Here is a 25,602-nt window from a genome sequence, read left to right as displayed (position 1 = left end):
CAAAGAAGATTAGACAGAGAGAAGTAGGAGGAGGAGAAGTGAAAGATAAACACAATGACAACGGCAGAGAAAAGTATAATAATTCGTTATGAAGTCAATGCTAATAATGCTCGAATGCACACAGAAAAAGTTGAAAAGAGCTACAAAAAGAGGATGCCTATGAGGAGAGCAGATGAGGAATGGATGTGACTAGTCAGCCGGAGTTTGTAATGAATTTACACAAAAACGAAATCAGAAAATTACCATTATGCCCATGCCCATGCCACTGTTCATGCCCATGCCCATGCCACTGTCCATGCCCATGCCCATGTTCATGTCGTGCCTCTCTGGTCTTGACTGAACTAAACTGCAACTCTAACCAGTCACAAATATTTAACGACATCGACTGGCCAACAACGACGGCAACTTTGCAATTACAGCAAAAATTGTTGTTTGAGTTGGACCAGCTGCAGGAGCCGCAGGACATGGGCATAGATATAGACTATAGACTATCGACCATTGGACATCGACCACCGACCATTTACCAATGACCAACGACCATCATCGTCATTATCACCATCATCATTATCATTATCATCATCGTCATCATCAGCATGGTTATCAACATTATCTTCATTCTGCAGTTCAAATAACCCATTACGTAAAAAACTTAATCAATTGGAACCACATGCACTGGCAAGGGAATTGGCAAAGTGTAAATGAACCTGACCTAGGCCACAGGCAGATGCAGATGCCGACATGCTGGCTAAAGAGATGGGGTACTCTCCTCATCCCTCGCTCTCTCTCTCCCTCCTCTATATAGAGCACTAACTGCTTTCTTGGTTGGCATTAGCTATGCTCAAATGAATGTCAATTGAACCGGGCTGCGGTGGCAAGAAACGGCAAAATACATGACATCGAATTTATGACTCAAACCACCCAACCAATAAACCATGGATGGATTCTTTGAAAATAAGTCTATGGTCAATAGATATACCTAAATGCATATCTTAATCGACGGCCGATATATCCAAAAGCCTAGTTAGTTGCCTTTATTAAATATCGATTGTAAGTTTCTAGTTTGATGATGATTCAATTTTATCGCAATATAATCAATCATGCATCATCATTAAGAGTTCATATGAAACCTATTTACATGTACATATACATACATGGGAGAGCATGTAGATCCCCTTTTTTATTTGGTCGCTTCCTGCTATGCATTTGAAACTTTATATGAACAATTTGTTTAACCTTTTTGTAGGAGTAGAACGATAAAATATTAAATGCCAAAAAGTTGGCAATTGACTCACTCAACTCAGGCAACCGAATAACCGACCAAACGACCAACCGCCCAAGCAACCAACCAACCAACGCATCATATTTCATCATTTATGCCATGGCCAAGAGGACACGGACAAGGGTTAACTTAACCTACTTTCATTTACTTGCACAGCTTTAAGTTTTGTACTTTCCCTCATGTCGATGCGTGGCAATGTGGTTAATATTTCATTAATTAAATTTCTTTATATATTTATTTACTTGGCAGCTCAGCGAATTGGGAAGACCATTCACTGGTGGCTCCTGGTGTGGCAAGGCCACTGGACCGCAATTGTATTTCAGCGAAACATCCACGGTGACAGCCTCAGTAAAGGTGAGTGTTAATGAATGATAGGTTAGGGGCAGCTCAGGTTTGTATGTATTCGTGTGTGTGTGTGTGTGTGCCTTGGGAGGGGGTAGTGAGAGTGAGGAACCATTGATACACAGGACTCCGTGTTGTTAATATTTTTACCTCATCTCCTCCCTTAGTTCATAAGGCGTAATGTTTACTTGCCACTTTTTGATTAATTTTTAAATAAACGCACAGCCATAAAAACGCCAAAATGAACAAGATGAAGGCAAACGACAGAGATTCAGCGATTTCCATGATGCTAGGACAGCAGTGTCCAGTTTCAGCTGCCATGCCACGTTGACATTGCCACTTCCCGGTTGCCGTTTCCCGTTTCCCAGTTTCCCAGTTTCCCAGTTGCTGGTTGCCGTTTGCCATTGCCTCAACGGCAAGAGTATAAATTATGTAAATTAAAAAACATTCATCGCCGATGCAGCGAAAGACTGTTTCTTCTTCAGAAGACTGCCGTTGATGAACAGTTGACATGGCTGCCCAGATTGAAGACTGCATAATTAATACGAAATTATAGTGTGCAGATGACAATTTGCCATTTTTTTGTTTTCGCAATGACACGACAAGTAGTGAGGCAACGGCGAATTCCAATTGTTTTCTATGACACAGATAAATATTTCACACTTCAATCACAGCCCATAACACCCATCCACCTACACACACAGTATCGATTTTTAAAGTTATTATGTTGTATCTTTCACCACAACATACGTACATACATATCTATGCATATACACACATACATACCTATGTATATCTATACTTATATATATATTTTCGTCTTTCAATTTCACAGGTATTCCATCCGCCACGCAATATACGGGATGAGAAGCCTTTTGAGTTCAGCATCAGATATAAATTTATAAGCCAGTCCGATGCAGTTGTGAGGTAAGAGTTGGCAACACGACAAACGTTCTACAAGCAGCACTCTGTCGCATTTAGGAAAACAAATCCAGCGCCAAAAAAATACATCTAGGTTGGCTTTAAGAAAATGTGCAGCTGACGCGAGGAAAATTCCCAGTATATATGTACATAGAATAATGTTTGGGCGAAAAGTGTTTGTGGCAGGTTTATTAACACCCTTTACATGCATATATTTAAGTGAGGTCAAATAGAATAGATAGACGCAGAAAACACCAAAAACAAGAGTCAAGACCTAAATGCAATAAGGTGCATTAGAAAGACCTTATGCAATACATCAATGTATTCTTCTTTTGGTCACACTTTTTGTTGGTTGATTTAAGTTTACTTGATATATTTTTAGTTTTCTTTTTTTTTTTGTGCCATAAACCTTTTTGAATGAGTTTAAAGATATTGTTGAAATCAAATTCATGTGACTTGTGATATTTTTGTTGATATACACACATATTCAAAGGAATAATGTGATAAGCCGATTTTGCAAACTTTAGCATTGTGGCCAAAGTGCGATAGCTTCAGCAACTTGTTCACTTACTCAAAATATTTCAAATTTCAAATCTTATACAGCATTCCCCGCCATGATATCTGGCGCTAACAATTTATCATACAACTCTTGAGGACTCTGCAATGGGTTTTTATTTTCTGATTTTTCGCAAAACGCTCTTTCCTTGCTTTTTGTTTGTGTGCTTCTGTGAGTGGCTTTCTCTCTCAATTTAAATGCTAGAATTTAAATCTGAGCCACCTGATGGTGGTGCTCGGGTATTGGGGCAAAGTATAGTTAGAGGATATATACATATATATGTATATGTATGTATGTGTATACATACATATATGTAGGATGAGGCGCGGTGTTGGTAATGGCAGAACAAAAAAGCCACTTGGTTTCTGTTCCAGTTCCTTGGGGGAATGCATAAAACATGAGCTGGCTTCAACTCCAACTTTTTTTGTATAAATGTGTGTGTGCAAGTGTTGTTCAAGTGAGTGTGTGTGAGAGAGTGTGTGTATGTATGTTCGTTCAATAGAATTTTCAACCATTTGTACCTGGCCATATGTCAAATTTGTCCTCTATATGTGTCGCGAGAGACACAGAAAGAGAGAAAGAGTAATTGAAATGTATTTTACCCCCGAACAAATTTCATGCAATTTACTGTACAACATTTTCAAAAGAACAACAAAAAGTATGCAACTTATTTCGAATCTTGTACTAAAATGAACTATAGATATTGAGATGGATAGTTTGATAGATAGATAGAGAGAGAAATATCTAGATAAAAGTATGCATAAAAGAGAAAGCATTAGTAAAATAAACGAAATTTTATGCAAATTGCCAAACCTTAATACCGATAGTTGTAAAATAAACTCATTCACACACAGAGTAATACGCTTACACACAAACATTCTGTATTGCTTTCCACAGGTATGGACTGCCTGATAAACCTCTTGAATTGGGACGTGTCACACCTGGCACCTATTGTACACGGCAATTCGATGAATGCTATCGTAACAAGTGTCGTCTGCAGAGTCCAAATTATCCTGGTATGTATCCAAGGAATGTTACTTGCTATTGGACCATACGACAAAAAGAAGTTCCTACAAGCAAACATGCCATGATTGCTGTTAGCCAAGAGAATCAACACAAGGCCTTAGTAAAGCGGTGAGTATGCAACTGGGTGACAAACAGGCGGCGGGGCGAATAACTGTCCTATAGAGAGATACACACTCGACCCCGCCCACCAAATACGACCAAAATTAGAGCAGGGGCTGGGCATTAAATAAGCATTACGTACGACTATTGCATTTGTATGAGAAATTTCCATTTGGCAAATTGCTAAACGAAAGGTTTTACGTTGGCCATAGCAAAACTCCGCTTTCCCATCCATTCCCAATCCTTTTATTTCCCACTTCTCTCTCTTTCTCCCTCTCAGTTGTCGTAGTGCTCGATTTCAAACCGAATGCAAATTGTTAAGCACTTGCTGCTTTCATATAGTACATTTTGTATCTATATACATACACATGTATGTATATACATATGTATTTGTATCAACGGATGCATACACATATCCAATTAACATTTACATACAATGCACATGCAATTCGCTGACAAAATGCTCGACAACTAACTGGATTTTGTTTCCACTTATTTGAATATGTATAAATTTAATGCAAAAAGATTCAAAATTGTGTAGAAAGATTATCTTGGAATTCAATTCAAGCATCTTAATATTGTTTACTAAGAACACAAAATAATATTATGTGTGTATTTCACACCTTGTAGTGAAAGAAGTCTTACAAACATACATATATATATTTACAACATACATATGTAAAAAGTAAACATCAATTTGTTTCAATACCCCTCTCAATAAAATATCACGTATACGACATGTACTAGTTAGGTTATTTATTCATCTGCCCAAAAAAGTAGGCTACATTTTTTTTGTTCGTATCAAAACGTTTACAATTGGCAACATCAACAATTGTTCGTCTAAAAACTTTTAAAAAATATACATATATGTATTTATAACAATTTCAGCAATAATTTGCATAGACCCATTCAATTATTCGTATGCAAAACGAAAGTTTGCAGCAATTCAAGCAAGTCAATAAAGAAAACAATAAAGCATAATTCAACACACACAACTGCAATATATAAAATATACATTTATCGTTTTCTTTTTTTTTATCTCTTTAATTCCCACAGTTCCATTGCCAGTTTTAATAAGACATCGCGTTCCATACGCGCTTGGTCGGATTGCACGGGCGAACGCGATCATTTAATATTTTATGATGGCAGCTCAACAAATGATCCCGTTTTGGCCAAGTATTGCGGCGGTGACTGGCTACCACGGGTTGTATCACGGTAAGTTATACTGTACAAAAGATGAATGTACTATGTACATGTAAAGACTTTGCTTTCAAATGGCTTACAGAGAAAGACAGACAGATAGACAGACGCATTTATTTAACGCCATTTCGCTTTTGTGAGAGGAAAAAAAGGAAAAAAGGATGAAAAAAATTAAATATAAGCCACAGCAAACTCATAACACATTTACAATGCAAAGGATGCGGGACAGATATTTTAATGAGCATGTGTGAGTGTGTTTGTGTGTGATGCTATGTGAGAAGTCCGCAGCCGACCGACTAGTGCACTGCACTGCAATGCAGTTTTGACCTGGAGGCGTATGTGTTCCAATTCATAGATACAAAGACGCTCACGCATACACATACCCAGGCATATACACAAACACACATGCCCACACACACACACACTCACACATGAGGCAAAAAAAAAAAAAAAACATAGAAGAAAATACCCATACACATTGCAGAGACAGAGATGGAAGGAGACATAGTCAATGCTTAAGCAAAAACCGGAAATTGGGTTGCTCTGCAGACAGCAATGAACGCCGCTTCCTACCTCTCCCTCTATCTAATCCTCCTCACCCTCCACCCTGTATGTGTCTTTTTCTCTCTCACTCTTTAGACAGTCTTTCTTTGCATCTCTTTCAGAGAATTTCTCATTCATTGAAATAGATTTATGTTGCCGTTTGCAACTTTGGCTTTGCTTTGCCTCTTTCCTCTCCCTCTCTCGACTTCTCCACGGTCTCTGCATCCTTCTCTTACTTTTCCGCTTTCCTCCATTTTAGGTTCGATCTCCTTACCCTTCTTCTCATCTTGTCTCCCTATTGAAAACATTATTGCATGTGATTTATGCAATAATACAATTTTCCTCATTAGTTGCCCCCAAAAGTTGCTTATAGAGAGATTGGCACGCCAATATTCATTCTTAAAGGGTTAGAGGAAACCTTGACAAGGGTAAGAGAAATTACACCCACATACACACCCGCGCGCACACACACATATTGTGCATATATGTACGTACATAAGTGAGTGAACTGGCTGAAGTGCCTTTGCCTTAGAAGCTATTATAGAATACATTCTATATTCCACCCTTTGGATTTAACATAGTTAAAACACTACTTCATTACACCCTACAAAAAAAAGGAGCTCAGCGAGCATATATATTCTACAATCACTCCAAAATTGCTTAAAGTCGTAGAAAATTCCACGATTGTATTAAACTCTGATATAAATTCCTTGTAATTGGCTCGTATCGTTTAATCATATTCACATTGTGCAAGACTTAAACACCATTGAGTACCTTCCCATTCTAAGAAGCATTAAAATCTTTTGTTAGTGATGAATGAAAATCAATACTATTAGATTCCCTGTTTCGATAACATATACTGAGTAGGTATATGTATTTACAGCAGTTGTGTTGCATCGATTCAATAGACAACAATGACTGCAATAGACATTGCCTTCGTCCGTGGCTGTGAATTGCTCGTTTGTGTGTGGCTAAAAAGCCTGAAACTCTCGCAGCGTGCAACGGTGCAAAGAATGCTGCAAAATTCAATGGCGATTATGTGAAAAAGTGAAATAATGAAGTTCGGTTGTCGAAACAACTGAAATCGCTGGTAAATTATATTATTTGACGTGTCTTTGGTTTTTCTCCTTTCCCCGAATGAGTGTTGAATGAAACTAACATTAGTGGTTTAGCGATAATAAATTATGTTCAATTGAACGACAGATTTTAAACAAAAAAAAATGTCTCATTGTTGGTCATTTATCTGGACACATGAACACTTGTGTGTACCTTTCGATTTTTTACACACATACATACAAATGTTTTTTTTCTAGTGAACAATTGGTTTCATTCTTTTAAAGGGGTTAGAGAAATGAAATGCTGCTTTGACTGCGGTTGAGCTTGACTCTAATCTCTTAATGAGTTGCACTTTTGCATATATTGAGGTCTTTCTGATCGAGGAAGAGCAAAGAGAGGCAGAAATCTTATAAGCAAACGCATCAAAAATGCATAAAGGGTAAAATGCAGGGCATTAAGCTAGGGCTCTATCATGGCCCCTTCTCGACCTACTTTACCCCCCAACATCATCAACCAGCACTTAGCAGCAGCATCAACCAGCACCCAGGCAAACAACCGTGTAGTCAGGCATCCAGGCAGGATCGTCTTTCCGAGATGACGAATTATAAATGCACACACAGGTCCACTCCCGCCTTCCTCCTTAAGACCCATCCATCTGTGCACCCACACAAACTCATCCATACCCCATACCAAAGAAAGGGAAAAATAAAGAAAGAGAGAGAGAGAGCTATACAATTTGATAGGTACCTTTTGCTCCTTTTACCTTGACTTTATGCGAAAATCGCAAATGCATACGGTAAGAGAAAGACAGAGAGTAAACGGGTGAAAGAGGGAATAAAAGCAATAGAGAGAGAGAAAGAGACAGAAAGAGGGAGAGAAAAAGCGAGAAAGAGATTGGGTAGTGTAAAATGGGGCAAATGCCGCATAAAAATTATTCATTTCCCCCTCAAGCAACTTCAAATTGCAACATAATAAAGGTGCCAAAAGAAGTTGATGGGCGATGGCTTTTCTTTTTCCTCACCTTTTATTGGTTTTCCTTTCTACTTTGTTGTTTTTTATTGCATCACCAGGCGGAAACTATTGAAATTCAATTCATTTGTATAATGACCCAGCATAGGTCGTTGCTGGTTATCAAAGGAAAAAAAATGAATCAAACACAAAAATTTCCATATCACTGGAAATTTTCTTTATGCCTCTGACCTGATAAGAGGTCAGTCGTAACATGTGTGGTCAGGATACTCTGACCCTTCTTCTACACTCACACACACATATGTATGTATGTATGATTGTGCAGATGTGTAGCAGTAAGTATAGTGTATTCTGTGTTTACCTTTGCTTTTGCCATCAAGTACGCCCAGGCTACCCATAAAGTCACCCAATATGCCACGCACCCATCAGAAAGAACGCACTGGATGAATTCAAAGATGGAGCAGCTGCTGGTAGAGGTTGGGGAGTAGATGTAGAATATTTGCGAGCTATATTAAAAATTAATTTACTTTTCATTTGCAGTTTATTGCACTTGGCACTGCAGCTGCTGCCATCATCATTCCCAGCCCCCCTGAACCAGCCCCATTCACCTTAGTCAGGACACGTACCGTTTTAATAATAAGAACTTGTGTGTGTCTTTCTTTTTATATTCCTCCAACTTCCCCACACAACTTCAACGTATTAAAAAGCCATTTATGTGGGCCATATTTGATGGCTTTTGACATCGGCTCAGTAGCTCTCCGTGTTACGGATCTAAATACAAGTACTTGGCATATTCGTTTTTATCCCGCATTTACAATCGAGTGAGTGTTAGGGTATTTTGGTGAACTGAAGAGAGTATACAAGTTTTTATTCGTGTCCCTTTGACATTGTTAACAACTGTTGCTACAGGGTATTGAAAAGTCGATCTGACAACTTGCTTACGCAATTTTTATGTTATTCTCGTTTTTTTTTTGTGTTTCTTTTTTTGTGCTTTTTCTTTTTTGGTTTTATGTGGAAAGCCCATGTTGTCGTTGAGTAATAAAAATTCAATTTGAAATTTAAATTGAAAAGCTTGACGAGACATTTATGCTGTGGCTTTGGGTAAGGTAAGCAGCTCATTGGGATTCATGGGCAAAAAAACTATGACAAGCTTTTGTCACGAAAGAATAGCCAAACTAATAGAGGTGGTCATGAATCAAATACATGGTATTGAAATTGCATGAGGAGGCAGGGGACAACAATCTGAGTGAGATCTCTAGAAAGGATCATTTATAAGGAAACAGAATATCGGAGTTCAACATAATTTTCCCATTTTAGCTTGTATTATTATAGTTGTACACTTAATTGTATTTATTTTTACAATTACTTGTACCTGCATGATAATTGGGAATCAAAATTTTATCCGCCACACATTTTCGTATAAATGCAAAGATTAAGTATTTTCAAAAAAGAAATACAACTACTTGTCATAGATATATAGCAACTATTCTTGTCTTCTCTAGAACGTTTTCAAAGCTTTTGAGACTTACCCTTAAGCTTAATTGGGATATTTCAGACAATTTCCCAACTATTGTTGTGAGATTTTCTTGGCAATGCATTTATGAAACATTGTTATGTCATTTAGAAGAAACCATAATCCAGTAGGAACAAAGGTAAATAAACTCGAGAGGAATAAAGCAAACATTGCAAATGACCTGCAAAGAATATAGAAAGCAATTGTTAAAATTTAATCATATACATATATACAAATATGGATAAATGGATAACATTGACATTTACATTGTTTTTGGCAGACTTATTAAATGGATATTGTTTTTATGCATGTCCTGATATTGGTAATATTGATTCAGTTGTAAAGTAATCTCTTACCGAAACTTGAAAAGTTTTTGCCCGCCTAAGCTGGCGCCAGTTGGTCTCGTCTGAACTGAACTAAACTGAACTGGTCTGGCCTGCCCTGAGCTGGGTGTTAGTTTTCGCTGCACTACACCCACAACCCACAACTGATTGTCATTTGCCATAGTTTTAGGCTGAAAATCACAAATAGAAAGAAGGAGAGACAGAGAGAGAGAATAAAGACAAACGGGTGGGCAAAAGTAAATGAACATTTTGTTAGCTACCTCCTGCTCAAGCTCCACCATCTATCGAGTAGGCTTGCCAAAAAAAAAAAAAAAGAGAAAAAAACTTGCGCTCAACTTTCTGCATCATCCCCTAGACAATAGCGAAAAAAGTTAATTTGGCAGCAAAAATGCAAACAACCAGACGACAAACGCAACGCGGGACACTTTAAATAGCAAGACCAGAACCATGACTGAACCGATGGTAAGGTTTTTGGGTTTGAGCGGGTGGAACTTAGAGTTATGGGGTGGAAAAGCAAAACAAAGCAAAGCAAAATACTGCGTCATACTTTTAGGCGTGGTTGTTCCCTCTCTAGCCGTACCCATTCCCATTCCCATTCCCATACCCATACCCATACCCATACCCATTACCCCTACAACACTAGCTCATAAACATTTTTGGCAAGCCGCCCGCTCTCTATGGCTGTTGGTGTTGTTTTGTTGTTTGTTTGTTTGTTTGTTGTTGGCCAAAAAACTTTACGACTTTTCTTCTTGTTTGCCCGAAAATTGTGCAAATTAAATTTATGTGAAACAAGTTTTTTCACGCCTCTAATTGGAGTGGCAGTTGCCTGGTCAGGGACTCAAACAACAGACAGAAGATGAAACAGGCAGCCACGGTGCAAGAGTTGCCGGCAAGGGTAAACTAGAGAAATTTTATACAGATTTCTTCTTAGCAATTATGTCGAAAAATGTCTAAACGAAAGCAAAGCTACATACTTTACATTACATAAACTATATTATCGATTGTTTGTTATAATTTATGTTTTCTTCTATTTTAAGTGGTCCTGAAATGCTGGTGGCTTTTCATTCAAGCCCCTTCTCGGCACCTCTACAGCAGGGTATACCGAATCGTGGCTTCGAACTGGATGTGGATATACTTTTTACCGATTCCGATTCACATGATTTTGCCCAGGGCACAAAGAATCTCTGCGAGTTTCACATCAATGCCTCCAATCCGGGTAAGTAATCTACGAAATGTCTGATACATCATGAAAATCACAATCCATATGATTAAGCCAACCAGCCTCTGGGGGGCCATGGGAATTCATCATGTTGTTGCCTTACTGCCTGTACAGGTGCATGGAAAACCGATTTCATCTGCTGGGAATCCCCAATAAGAGTGTGTGCATGGCCATTGGGCCAATGTTCACACTTAAAACGGGGTCACATTTGCCATTTTACACTCTCTTGCAACAGGGAATTTAAATATTTTCAACAATGTAAGACAGCTAAGTAGGTTTCTTCAATACCATAAAATTCAACTAGGTCAGTTCATCCAATTCAAGAGCGCTTCTGTGGTTTCTCCTTTTGTTTCCTTAACCCGTTAGTTTCAAAAAATTACAAGTGTGCAGAAAAAAAAAGGAACCATGAAGCTTTAAATCAAAAGGATTGCCATTAAATGATTCGAGAGACTTCATTGAACACAAAAATAAAACTTTGACAAACTTTTTTAATGACAACTAAAATAATTTGAATGCCACAAATCCAATTTTTCTGTTCAAACGATAAAGACTTTCTAATTTTAAAAATTAATATTCGATCAATGAGAATTTGTAAGAGTGTACAAATGTCGTCGGAAGTAGTGAAGATTTTTTAAAATTATTATTTAAATTGCCTACTCATTAATGCTACTTGAGGAAACAGCCTCTAGCTGATTTTCCTTGCTTTCAATTTGGGGGGAAAAACTCCGTCGCATTTAAACTTAATTGGAATAACAACAACCACAAAAAGTGGCAATACTTTTGACGTTTCCTAGCAGTAACAGAGCCAGAATGAATCTGAAATGGGGAACGGGTACGGGGTAACCATGAACCAGGTGTTTCATTAGCCTAGCCATAAGGTGAGATGGACTAAATTAGATTTTAATGAAATTCAAGGCCAGACAGTGACAGTAGGGGGAATAACTAGAAAATACATTATGAAAAGGTTATTTCAGGCTTGACTTGCTTTGACTTAAATCAAGCAATTATAAAATGAGAAATTTGCTAAATGCCAAGGATAAAGATTGCCGCAAAATGAAAAAAAAACAAATATGAATACTTCATTCTCTCATTGGGTCTTAACTTACAACTCGTAGGCACTTCTCTGAATATTAAAGTAGCCAATCTGGTAAGTGAGCTAACTAAGTGAGTAAGTGCCTTCTCCTCCTGCCCGAGAGCTGTCCCTTAATCATCCCACACACATTGTATAATTGCGGCAAATTATGAGAGCATTTCATACTTTTTTTCTTTTTTTTTTTTTATACTGCTTACCAATCTTCTTGGTTTTCTTGGGGTTTTTTCGGGTGGTCAAGCAGCGTCAGCCAGCTGCATTTAATTGAAAATTTATTAAATGAAATTTGAGCAAGTTGCTGCTACCAACTGATGAGTAGTGCGCGCCCAAGAGTAGGCAACGGAAGTTTCGTTTTCTGGCCACAGCCGCTAATGTTCATTAATTTGCACTTAATAACTTTTGTGAGTAGATTTTATTTTCTGACTTTGGCCATTTTCCTTTTCATCATCTCTGCCCGCTTCATTCTACCCCCATCACCGTCACCGTCACCGCCACCGCCATCGTCACCGTCAACGTTATTTGCAAATTTCAAATTAGTGTTTTGGTTGAGAAGGCAATTTCGGCAGCATCAACTTACTCGATCTGCATTTTCTATGCCGTATTATTGTTGGTTTTACTGTCGTCGTTGTTGTTGTTGCTGTTGTTGTGCTCATTAACTTGGGTGCGTATTTATTTTTTCGCTTTGCCTTGCCTTTTGCTTTTGCGCTAATGTTGTTGTTTCTGCTTAATTTTTGACCGTTTAACTTTAGCTTTACCCTGACTTAATGCTTTGGGAAATTGCCCAGATGTGCCCGCCTGCTGTTGTCTTGCTAGGATAATGAGAGAATTGAAAAAGGAAGAGGAAGGTAAAGGAAATGAAGGAGGGATAAGTATTAGCAGGGGTCTTTTGCTCATATCTATCATAGTTTTAATCTGTCCAGATGGAAATAAATTCAAAGGAAAACTTTAATTATGTCGAAAGTTGGAATTACTTATTGTTAGGCAAAGCTGTTAAAAGTTTTTTTTTTTTTTTTTTTTTCTTTTCTTTTGTAAAAGCATGAAGCGGATCTAAATACACTTCACTCTATGCTAAAATTTAATCCACAAACTATTTCTCATCCATTCCATTATTTATTTAATAGAAACAATTTTAAAGTCCATCAAATTATTTACCCAAAAAATATACAGTCTAAGATTCAAATAGTCCAGATGTTCCTCTTGTTAGCTAATTCAGTTTGATTAAAAAGAAAAGTAAAAAGCATTTTTAATTAAAATTATTTAAAAAAAAAAAAACAAAATGTGTCAACTTATTAATCAAAATATTAAACTGTCAAAAAGCTTTCGAACTTAGTCCACACAGAGGACTCTATTTAGCGTTAATACCAATTTCTGTTTAGCTCACTCAAGGGCAGTCTTTGAAGTTTCTGTGTGTTTTATTGACATTGCAATTATGTAAAGCAAACGGTAGAAAAATTAAGAATTGATCGGGACAAACTCATTATGAAAACAACTCTCGTATGTATGTGGCTGGGGAATTATTTCAGGAATTAGTTTTTAATGGCTTGCTGCATTTCTTATGAGCGGGGAGAGAAAAATGTGAACAACAAAAAAAATTACTCGTACAACTAAAACTATGCCGGAGGGGCAACATTGCGTATACGTTATGCATTCATTTGTATGAACATATGTGAGTGCGAGAGTGTATGTGTGTGTAGAAGCAGCAATGCTTGGCAAAAATTTTGCAATAACTTTCAGAGGTTCAACGGCAAGGGGAATGAAAAAAGTGTGAGAGGGTAAAGAGGTCTAACATTCTGCGGCTATTTCAATTAAAAACGCGTTCCAATCGCTTTTTCTCGCTGCTGAATTAACATATCGGCATGGCCAAGGGGTTGTTCGTGGAACGGGTGAAGGACCAAAAAGTTGGGCTGCTGCGAGGTTTGCTGAATGCGGTGGGCAACAAACAATACAAATAAAGCGCTATAATTGTTTTGTTATCGACGCACACATACACCGCACCCAACAGGCACACTCAAACATACATATAGACACACACATACATACATATACACACATTTACCTGGAGCGCTGCAAATAAATTATTGCGACGGTTTGCAACATGATTTTAATTAAAGTTTTAACGAAAACCAAATATTTATCGTTTCAATTTTGCTTTCATTTGTTCTCGCCACACCTTCTGCCTGGTCTCCACCCGCCTTTTACCATCGATTACACCAAACACACACACACACATTTATACAGACTTGCATACATATATACAGAAAGCAAGAAGAAACAACATCATTAAGCAAAACACACGAAAAATTTCAAATAGACTGAACAAATTTATTATGAACAACAGGAGAAAAACACTCACTCAAAACTTATACCGTTACTCACCAACACACACTCGAACGAGTGTGCATAAGTTTGTATAATCATATGCACAAAATATGAATTCAATTGTGTGTGGGTGTGTGTGTGTGTGTGTGTGAGGGCAACAAGAAACAAAGAGCTGTTAGAGGGTGGGGTCAAGTCAAAGCAATGGTTTTCATTTGATTGATTACGTCCATACACAAAATCTGTTGCATATTTAATTTCGTTTGATTTTGCCATAACTTTTTCAATTACGTTTAATTAAATGTATAACTTTCAGTTCAATGAAGGACGAACAAAATAGTGTGGGCGTGAGACTGGCAATGAGTGGCAGTGGGAGGTGGCAAGTGCCAGCCAGAGTGGCCAGTTATACCCTTGCTAAAGGATATACCCTTCAATTCAATTAAATTTACTTTAACACAAACTTTGTGCGAGCGCTCAAAATTTAAATTTAATTACAAGTTTTTTTTTTCTCTTTCTCTTTTGCCTTGTCCATGCAATTTTCATAATTATAGACAGTGTCATATCTCTATCGATGACAGGTTACTAGGCAGTGGTAAAAACAATTAAAAGGTACAATAAATAAACGGGAAAAGGAAAAACACAGTCATCTTAATTAGCCCAATTGTAGAGATTATTGATTATTTGTTACTGTGCTAAAGTATTTCTGAAAATTTGTTTGACCCTCTCAGCTTTTATTAGAAATCTGTCAAAGTTCTCCCTATTTTTTTCGGGGAAAAGTATTTTCCCTTCGCAGACAGAAGGGAAAGGAAGGCGAAAAAAAATAAACGCTTATTGCGACCCTCTCGCAATTAAAGCAACTTCCACGTAATCTCAATCTTGGTAATTAGCCGTTGTCAAGCTTCCTGTCAGATACCTTCTCCAATTACCGCTAATCAGAGCTAGTCCTGCCTGCCTCACTCCCGCCAGCCAACGCCCTCTGCAGAAACTGTCATTTTCCATTCTATTAGAGAGTAGAGTTGCTATGCCTCAGCTCACATCCATGACGGATGAAACAAATAAATTATTATGTGAAATATCCTAAATATATACTTATGTTTATTAGCCAAACGATTTTAAAAAATCGCCCCATTGAATACATAATGTGAATAGTTTAAAAAGCCATAAGAGATTCCGGAAGCTAACTTTGACCATTCTTTTGTTAAAGACTAATTTATACACAAACAGTGAAATGGCTTTCAACTCAAATGTTTTTATAATAGATACAATTTTCAACATTTGACATTTTAGCGGAAGTAGCTACGAATTTTATTGATTTACGGATTATTACTTGACTTGACTTGGTGATGGTGACGACATTAGAGGGAGGAAACGGTGAAAGGTCGTACCAAAAGTTTTCGAAGACTTTGCCGAGCATCCTTTCGTTAGCTGTTGTTGCCACAGGCAAAGTTTTTTCGGCAAACTTTAAAAAAATTATACGAGTTTTCATTGCTTTCTTTTTTCCTCTATTTTTTTTATGTTACTCATAATCCAGAATTTTTGATTTCATAAAATCAACAGTACCAATATCAAATGCTTAAACCAACATTAAATGTTTTGGAATTGTGTATGCCCTAGCCAAATTCCCGAGAGTCCAATGCATTTTATTCTTAATCAAAGGTTTATTTATAGATTAAAATTAATAAGTATATGTAACTCTTTCCTGAGACTACTACTAATCTACTTTACATTAAACCGAATAAAAAATTGGCTAAATTCACTCTCCACTTGCATATTCCCGCATAATTTTGGATACCACAGACTATTGATATAAGATTAGTATTTGGTTGATTTGTGAGATTATGTGGGTGCCTCTCTGCATGTTTACTATTTGGCTCTGTCTATTCAGTTGCACCTTTGTTTACCCTCAATCGGAGGATAGCATGCATGCCCAATTGGTGTAGGTAGTGGAGTGCAAGAAGGAAGCAATAACCACTACAATAACAATAAGAGGATGACTACAGATGGGGGTAAATTGATTGCGATATTGGGGCCAAAGGTGCGAGAAGAAGGATGGAAAAGAAGGACTCTTTGTTCTCTTTTCACATCTTCATTCCATTGTGAAGTTTAATACGACAACCGTTGGCAAAGGTATAAATGGCTTTGCCATATCGGGAGAACAAAGTATCCAATGACTTATCGACGCTTACTTCAATTTACCATTTCATAAAGTAGACGGGAAACAAGAGAATCAGAAGATTATTTACATTTTCCCTGCGATTATCACGCATAACGAAGTAGCAAAGAACAAAATTTCAATTTTCCATTAAGCATATACGAAAATTTGCTTTTATATGGATTATAGATTATTTCCTTCACAAAGAGTTATCTTATGTTATTGTTTAAGTTAGTTTTTGTGTTCAATTAACTAATGTTCTTAGAAATTTAAACAATTGATGGTTATTTCAAGTAGATTGAGTTATGTAGTGCCTCTAATTGTATTGTTTTCTCTAACTTACATTGTAAACACAAACATTTGAAAGGAATTTTTATTTGTATATATGTCAAATACTTGAACTAGAAATTTTTATGTAAATAAAATCACAACATCATTGTGAAGAGAGAGAGAGAGAGCGATTTTCAAGTGGGTCGCCTATTCGTCGATCGGTATTAAGTGCCTGGGCTATTGATTGCTTACGCATCGCATTACAGTTATTCACTAGAGTACAATTCTTTTTGCATTGAAATTTTATTATTTTCCGATTGCGCACATTTCTGTTGTGTTATTTACATGACACAAGATCCAAGTGTACTTATTTAACCAAATGAATTGCATTTTGATGTCATATCTCTCTCTGCCTCGGATATTACAAGTCAGCAAGCTGACATTTCTATTTCACAATTTCACATTTCAATTTGAATATCTGTCTTCATCAAGTCAAGTCGAACCCATCGAAAGACCGAGGAATACATATGTATGTATGTACATAACTTTTGGCCCCTTGAATTTATTGATTCCCCACAATTTAACACGTCGATTAGTGCAATGAAATGGAAACAAAAGGTTCCAACTCATGGATATTGTATTCAAATGAACCCGAAACCCGAAACACCAATCGACAATGTGGGTTGGATGGGTTTTTCCTGCAGAATTCCTACAGAATTTCTATCCGAATTCGAGCACATCGTTTAATTATAACCTTGCTGAAAAAAGGGTCAGACGAAATGTTTCATATTGAAGGCCAGTCAAGTGCTTGTGTGACTTTGGCATTACGTAGTGAAATATCCATCGAAATTTTCGGTGTGTATGCGTGTGTGTGTGTGTTTGTAATGTAATCACAGCCTGCGAATTAGTTAACCAAAATCAGTGCCCAAAATAGGTAGAACCTGCCACTTGCCACCACCTGACTCTGAGTTGGCTGTAATAAATTTTGGTTCGATGACGGCAGAAATAATTCAAAAGGTATGGGAGTTAGAGCCAGTGAGAACGAAATGAGATGGCGATTCGAAGCGAACCTGTAATAGCTGCAACAATAATAATATGCTTATCAGTTGGCCATAAAGTGTGACTATCGAGAGAACCGCAGCAATAGAGTGTTCGTGTGTATATGTGTGTGTGTTGGTTGGGTGAGCAAAAAGTGCGTGGACCCTAAAGGGAAATGGTAGCTGGATAGTGATGAAATGGGTGGCAGGTGGGCTGAAAGTACACACACATACACACATACCTAAATATGTATATAGCCAAACCGCAAGGCTGGCAATAAAATTGTTATTTTTGCAATTTATTACGAGTATTAGTGTACAGATGGAACGGCTTTTGTTATGGAGGGGAAAAACCAACCATGGAGCATAGCATCGAGCATCGAGAACCACAAAATGTAGTCCGGCAATTGTGTGCGCAACTCAATTCGGACATTAAATTATGGGGTGTTATTTTTATTGATTGCCCAGCAAAGTTGGGGGCGGTTGAGAGCTGATTAGTGTCCTTCAACTGGTCTACCTCCCAACCCCACCCACGGCTTCCTCTACCTTCTCACGGCTCTCACGGGTTTGTTTATGCTGTTGTTTTCGATTTGCCAGGCCGTGCAAATTAAATTGAAATTGGCCTACAGCAAGAGGGTGAAAATACTTCGTCCCTACTATCCTCCCCCTTCTACGACTCATTTTCGTTCGCCCTATTTGACTGTTTGTTTATTCTCATTTCATGCTACATTAAATTTAACGCATTTAAACAATTAGCAAAATTTTGCTACATTTAGAACTAAACGTAGATAGACACCCATGCCTGATCCACTCCAGAGAACTGGCCATTACAGCGCACAAATCCCAAAAATTTTGTCCAAAATCAAGAATGACATGGATTAATATATACACATACACATAGGTACAATCATATATCGTTGAAAATGGATTTATTGTCTATAATAAATAAATATTGGTTTATGCCTGTCAATTTTGTAAGCTAGGAAGAGATCGAACTTTTGGGAGAATCGTTTACTTCGGGCGTTTTATTTGGTTTGAAATATTTTATTTCAATTTAGCGCAATCAATTAGCCAAATGCCTTAATGATTCAAAATGTAAAGCATATAATCAAAACCTGTACTATTTAATTAGTCAGCGATTAAAGAAATACAAAACCATCTTAAGTTTAGAAGAAAATTAAAAACCAAATAACATACGATTCAGTTGTTGTTTTTTCTATCTTTTTTTTTTTTGAGACTTTAGCATGATGACTTAATGAGACGTTATGCACACTGATTTTATTGACCAAAAATATTTGTTTGGTATTCCGAATTGAGTCAATGAATTTCAGATGCAGGAATATTTGTGTGTGTGTGTGTGTTTGTGCATGTGCATTTTAGGTGGCATTTGCATTTACAATTTAGCGTTGAATTTTGAAATCTGTTCTGTTGATATTTATTTTAGTTTAGAAATGCTTTTATTTAAATAAATGCTGTGGCATTCGATGCTAATTCAATTTATGCATATCTATATGTGTGTGCATGTGTGTGTATGTTGGCATTTGACCCCCACAATTATGTCCACAAGGGACCCAACCAACGATCCATATGGCTATTGCCCTCTCAAGTAAATTAAAAGCGAAATGGAAATTCAATTGAAAATCAAATAACGAAAAATCATTTTATGCTAGACCCTTTTTTGGCACAATATTTTTGTGGTTAGAGTGGGCGGCAATCGTTCCCCTATCTTGATCGAGTACGTGTGCCTGACTAAATGTGGTAAGTGGGTAAAGTTTTTGGCCGCAAAATGTAGACAATGTTTTGGTTTTGCCCCATTTCTATATTTAAGTCGTTAAGTGCGAGCACTCTGTGAGGTATTTGCTTCATCTTAGTCTCTCACTGTCGCCGTTGTCGTTGTCGTCGTCGTCGTCTCCATCTCTGTCTACTCATATATGTCATTTATGTGGCACAAGCAGCGCATTGTGACAATAAAAAGCTCATAAAAATGTATTAGCCGGTACATAGTATAGACATAAAGGGAGAATCTGAATGAAATGGAGAACGAGAACCATAGAAGTAGAATAGTAAAAGAAAAACGAACTCGTAATGCTCATATACTACGTACACAGATTCACACATACACACACACACACGCACACATGATTCAACTTTAGTTTCCTACAGCAAGAGGCAGATACTAAGGCAGAGAGGCTCAACATTCTCCACCTCAACTCAATTCAACTTAACGCAAACCCAACGCAACTAAAATCAACCCGCTCAGTCAGTTGGCAACTTTTGTCCGGTGGCGCAGCTGGAACTTTTAGTTGTCGTCTACCACTCGATGTGCCACATCAAAACTCACAGCAACTTGGCAACTTCAAAAACTGTCGCAACAGTTAGAAAAGCAAGCGAGGCCTGCAAGACACTTTTGGGTGCCGACTTTGAGAATGCCCTGTATCTAAATAAATTATGAATGCCTAAACACTCACGAATTCTCAATTAAATTCAAATCTCCTGTCACTCATTCACATTGTGGTCTAGATTGAGTAGTAACGAGTTTGGTCACTTTGTAGTGTAAAGTAAATGGTGCCACAATCTTATTTATCATCTCACTCTGTCACTCTCGCTCTTTCAATGGGTCGAAAATGCCCCATTCTTGCTTCAGGCATCTCAAAAACTCAGGTGTCAGCATTGATACCGTTAACGATTGTTGCCTTTGTATCGATCAGCACCAGCAGCAGCACTTCAAAGTGACTCCGCATTGCCTCTTACTTGTGGAGTCTCCCACCATGCCAATGATTTTTGAAACACCAAATGTTTGTTGTTTGTTGCTGCTTCTCATTCCTCATCGGTTTTGCCTTTTCTCTCTCTCTCCCTCCCTCGTTTTGCCTTTTTTAATTTGTCACTTGAAGTAAAAGTTTCCAAACATGTTCGTTGTGCCTGCCTTTTATTTGGGTTCCTTCCCTCTAGGCCTTTTTTGACAACTTTAATTCAAGCTAAGCAGCGGGTGAGCTGCAAATTTTCAACAGATTCTTAGAGGGAATCAATATATACAGATATACATACATATATATTTGCGGTTTTCTAATAAAGCAGAGTTTCACTAAATTTTAAGGAGTCTGTACTATATAGCCTTGTTGATAGCATCTTACGAAGTGAGCTTTCGATAAGTGGGTACTTTAGCTTGACTTTTTATTCTCACTTGTCCGAAATATAGTAAATTGCTAATTTGTGTTATGATTATGAAACTGGTTTGATGCCAGGGTGCCCTCAAGTTTTAAATATTATACGATTTGGAGTATATCATTGAGGGGAATTGGATTTAAATTAACAGATATAGTGATAAACATAAAAAAGGGATGAACGACCAGTTGATTGAAACCAATTCAGGGTATATGTAAAAAAGAACAAAACAGAAAAAAAAGAATCTCAATATATTTGTAAATGAACCTAAATCGCATGTAAGCCGTTTGTTATACAACATTCTCTCAAAGCATATTAAAAAACGCGTTGAGCAGGAAGGCAGGAAGGCAGACTGTCAGGATGGCAGTCAGTCGAGCCAGGCGAGACGAGGCGGAAAAGTAAAATAGTAACTTTATATAACTGTTGTTAACTGTATTTAATCTCAGTCTCTCTTTCACACTATCTCATTTTTTTCTCTCTCTCTCTCTCTCTCTTTTTTTTCCCCCCGTCGTTGTTGTATTTATATTACAGATGATGTGCTATTCTCTCGCCGCGGCCGTATGGGACGCATTGTGAGTCCGCGTCACACGCTTCCGCCAAATACAACATGCACGTACCACTTTCACGGATATCCTGGTGACCTGATTTGGTTATCGTTCACCAGCTACAATCTGCAGATACTGCAGCAGGCGATACACGACAACAATACATTGGGCCGGGTGAGTAAACGATGTGAGGGGCGTGGGGTGTGGCTCCCCACTCTCTACAATTGTAACAACAATCGTTTATAGTTTGCATAAAATTTATGTATGTATTTAGGTGGAGGTGAAGGAGAAGGAGAAGAAGATGATGCACTGAGTAATCGTTGATGGGAAGAAGAAGTCGTTATGCAATTGAGTGTGTGTGTGTATGTGGGAGGCTGCCATTGTGTGTGTGTGTTTTAAATGCTATGCGTCTATGCCATCGGCATGACTTTTATTTTTGCATTTGTTGTATACATACACACATACATATAACTGTATGAATGCCAATTAAAAATGTCGCAAAAGCCATACACATACAATACAATACAATTTATACAATTAAGTGAAACTGTTGGCTCACTTCTCGAGCCTAAGGAATGGGATGAAATGGAATGTTTGACACAAAGGGCAATTTTAGATGCTAAGAAACTGCGTCAGAATGCGACACTGGCAATAATAATGCTTGAAATGTGTCCAAACAATAGAGCTAGAGATGGATGCCTGCATCTTTATATCCATATATCTGTCCTAGTCTTTCTCTCTCTCCCTAGCATTCTCTGTCTCTGTTCTAGTCATCGTCATTCTGGTGCATTCTTAATGTGCGTTGCTAACACTGAGCCGTTGCCGTTGCCGCCGCCGCTGCCGCTACCGATGCCAACACCGACGCCTGCCCAACGGCCTGTAAATTATGTGTCAAGGTAGTGACTCAGTCGTTCCGTGGGTTGGTGGGTCGGTGACTTGGTCGGTCGGTAGCTGGGGATTACTGGGGATATGGCGAAAAAGATGAAGGGGAAGGGAGCTCGACTATAGCAGATGTTTAGGTCAGTGAGCACTCAGCACACACTAAATGGAATTCTGGTCAGTGGAGGATTTTAACTTTTATCTCAACAATACATTAAGGCTTTCAAGTTGCCTCTTTTAAAGTGTCCCTGGTGACACTGACAAACCGAAACCCCACACTAGACCATGTAGTGCCAGAGGCCGGCACTTAATTCCATCTATGTTTGTACACTTTCCTCAATATCAACGGAAAAGCACTTCATTGTTTAACAATGCAAGAAGAAGCAAAATAATTCCAAAGTTTCTCGTTGGTTGTCCAAACTATATATGGCTGATATGAATTGGCCAACACGAAACGGAGAAAAATAGAGCCCGTCTTCAGTGCTCCTTTTTGACTAATCAGTCATAAGGGAACGATCAGTCTATCGTTTGTACACTTCATGCAGTTAAGCCACTTGGACTGTTTGTTAGCAGCTGGTGTGCAGCATTTTTTCTGCCTGCTTTTGCCACTTGAATACAGTGAGTGCACTTTGTACATCAACGTCATCATCTTGGCCCACCTTGGCACATTTTGTGTATCGATTCGCCACTACTTCAACTTCTACTTGGACTCTGGTGTGCCATTGTGTCATTTCCAGTTACTTGGCAACTTTGAAAGTTCTTCATTCAACGGCATTCTGAAAAAAAGTAACTCTCTCGAAGTCTATTATCTTCGTCTCTATTCTGTATACGCTTCAAATTTAAATTTCCTCGTCGATCTTTGATTTCAAAAGATTAAAATACCTAAATTTCATAAGTCATAAGTACTTGAGACCATAAATGTCATCGCACGACCCAGTAATTTGAAACCATCATCCACATACTCCACTTCTTGATATTCCTCCTGGTCACGGAGCTGCCGTCCGGCCACACTCACTCAGCATTATTCAGCAGCGTTCATGGTTTGTTTAGGAGTTTTTTTATATTTGCTTCTTAATTTAAAAAGTTTGTTTAAAAAGAATTTCCATTCACTTGTTTGTAATGCTTGTTTTTTGGTAACTGAGAGAAAAGCAAAAAAAATCGTATTGCCCACGTTTCAATTCCACCCCACCCTACAATAGCCGCCCGTTCCGTCTGCTCCTTAACCCAGATGTATGTATGTACATATGTATATACCTGCCGCCGATGCGAATCGTTGTTGTTTTTTATACCCTGTACTCGGACTGTAATGTGGGGGAATATTAAGATCACAAGACATAGATCTAAACCACATTATACTCAGAAATGAATTTGTAAAGTCATAGGCCGATCTGTAAACTTCGCCCCGTAAAGTATTCCATAGGCTGGAAAAGTGTTAAGTGTCTTCGACAAATTTATAACTTTTCGTATGCCTTCTTGTTTTAATTTAGTTTCAAGTATTAAAGTATTTTCTACCCACAGAAGTTTCAAAAATTTTCTTAGAAGTTCGTGATTTTCGAAATGATAAGAATGAGGATAGATATTTCTAAAGTTTCTGCTTGAAAACAGGGTGTCTCAATGTCAGCGCCAGGACTCTCTAGTCAAATATGTTTTTTCTTGTTCGTATTTTTTTTGGTTTTTTTTTTGTTCTCGCTGTGCTGCTGTTACAAAATTCATGAACTGTTTTTGCTCTGCTTTCCGCTTACCTCGCTTACTCTACCCCTCCCAACACCGTAGCATCTCACACCTCAAACCACTCCGCATTTGCCGCTTCTCTGTCCTATGCCGCCCCCGCCGCTTTTCTCTCGTTGTTCTGTTTTATTTTACACATATTTTTATTCTGTCACTTTTTATTGTGCTCCCCCTGTTTGTACAGAAAGCGTGAAAGAGATAGAGAGAGAGCGAGGTGCCCAAAGTAGCAGGACTATAGGAGGTGGGGTAACGGTGGTGCTTGGTGCTACAGTTAAGTTGTTTTTTCTCGCTTCTTCTCTTTTTTGCATTGCTCTGCTGGTAGCTTTTCATTTTTCGCAATTTAAAAGTGTAGGTGAGGCAACTGCAATTGACACGGAGACAGAATGCCCGAGTAGGTCGGCAACAGGAGTGAGTTCGGATGGTTATGTTGGACGGGGTCTGTAGGGTGTCGGTTTGGCTAAAAGAGGAAATAGCAATTGTGTTTGTATGTGTGTGTGTGTGTGCCTGGTGATGGAGCAAGGGTTGATAGCTCTGTCCTGGAGGAGTTCTTTAACTCTTCTTCTTTGACTTTGTCTTTGCAATCATCTTCCCTCCCAAAAAAAAAAAAAAAAAAAAAAACACAAAATTAATTGGCACAACAATTTCTTCAAGTGGATGTGAAGACTGAGACTAACATGCAAGTAGCTTGTTCAAAAATAAATTAGATGACTTTCTATATACGTACACAAACATATATATATATATATGCTTGTATAGGGAGATGTGAGTGGGTGTGATTATGTCTAGACAGCGAATGACCTTGGTGCAAAGAATAATATTGAAAAATTTATCTTCTTAAGTATCAGGTGAGAAAATTTCAACATGCTCAAAGTTGAGGTCTTACACATACATCGAATAAAAGACACAAAGCAAACAAAAGAAAATTCTATGAAGAAATAACCAGGAGTTAAAATGAAGTAACGAAAGGATGTCCAAAATCATACAGACCTCCAGTTACTCTACCGTATGATAATCTTTCAACATCAATTCAATTGAATATCAAGCATTATATACCATTCTGAGAAATTTTTTGCCAAATCTCGAGATCAACTTATATCTACATGGTTAATTTTGGGTAACTCAAGCTGAGCGAAAAAAACTTATACATATCTGCCTTTTCCCTACACGCTATACATATTCCCTGCAAATTAAAAGCAACGACCTCAGATTGCCACCCTACAAAATACTTGAATACGCTTAGATAGCAAACACTTGAGAGGAACCTTTCAGTGTCTTGTCCGCAAGGTGCTCGAGAGCAACGTGTTTAACTGAAATATTTGAGCTACCCTAATAATGTGTTATGATATGTGTAAAAGG

The 25,602-nt window shown here is 37.9% G+C and overlaps 1 protein-coding gene across 1 annotated transcript in view; it reads left to right on the top strand.

Moving 5' to 3' along the window:
* The window catches only part of LOC137579375 (uncharacterized), a 55,365-nt gene that overhangs the window by 20,978 nt on the left and 8,785 nt on the right, over window positions 1–25,602 (top strand). The window contains exons 5-10 of the mRNA XM_068293113.1: window positions 1,529–1,633; window positions 2,457–2,548; window positions 3,996–4,232; window positions 5,280–5,438; window positions 10,886–11,064; window positions 21,626–21,813. Coding sequence (XP_068149214.1) covers window positions 1,529–1,633; window positions 2,457–2,548; window positions 3,996–4,232; window positions 5,280–5,438; window positions 10,886–11,064; window positions 21,626–21,813 — 960 coding nt within the window. The remainder of the gene's footprint in view (window positions 1–1,528; window positions 1,634–2,456; window positions 2,549–3,995; window positions 4,233–5,279; window positions 5,439–10,885; window positions 11,065–21,625; window positions 21,814–25,602) is intronic.

The sequence above is a fragment of the Drosophila tropicalis genome, unplaced genomic scaffold (genome assembly GCF_018151085.1).
Source record: "Drosophila tropicalis isolate 14030-0801.00 unplaced genomic scaffold, ASM1815108v1 contig_694, whole genome shotgun sequence".
NCBI lineage: Eukaryota > Metazoa > Arthropoda > Insecta > Diptera > Drosophilidae > Drosophila > Drosophila tropicalis.
This window is presented reverse-complemented; position numbering and strand designations above follow the sequence as displayed.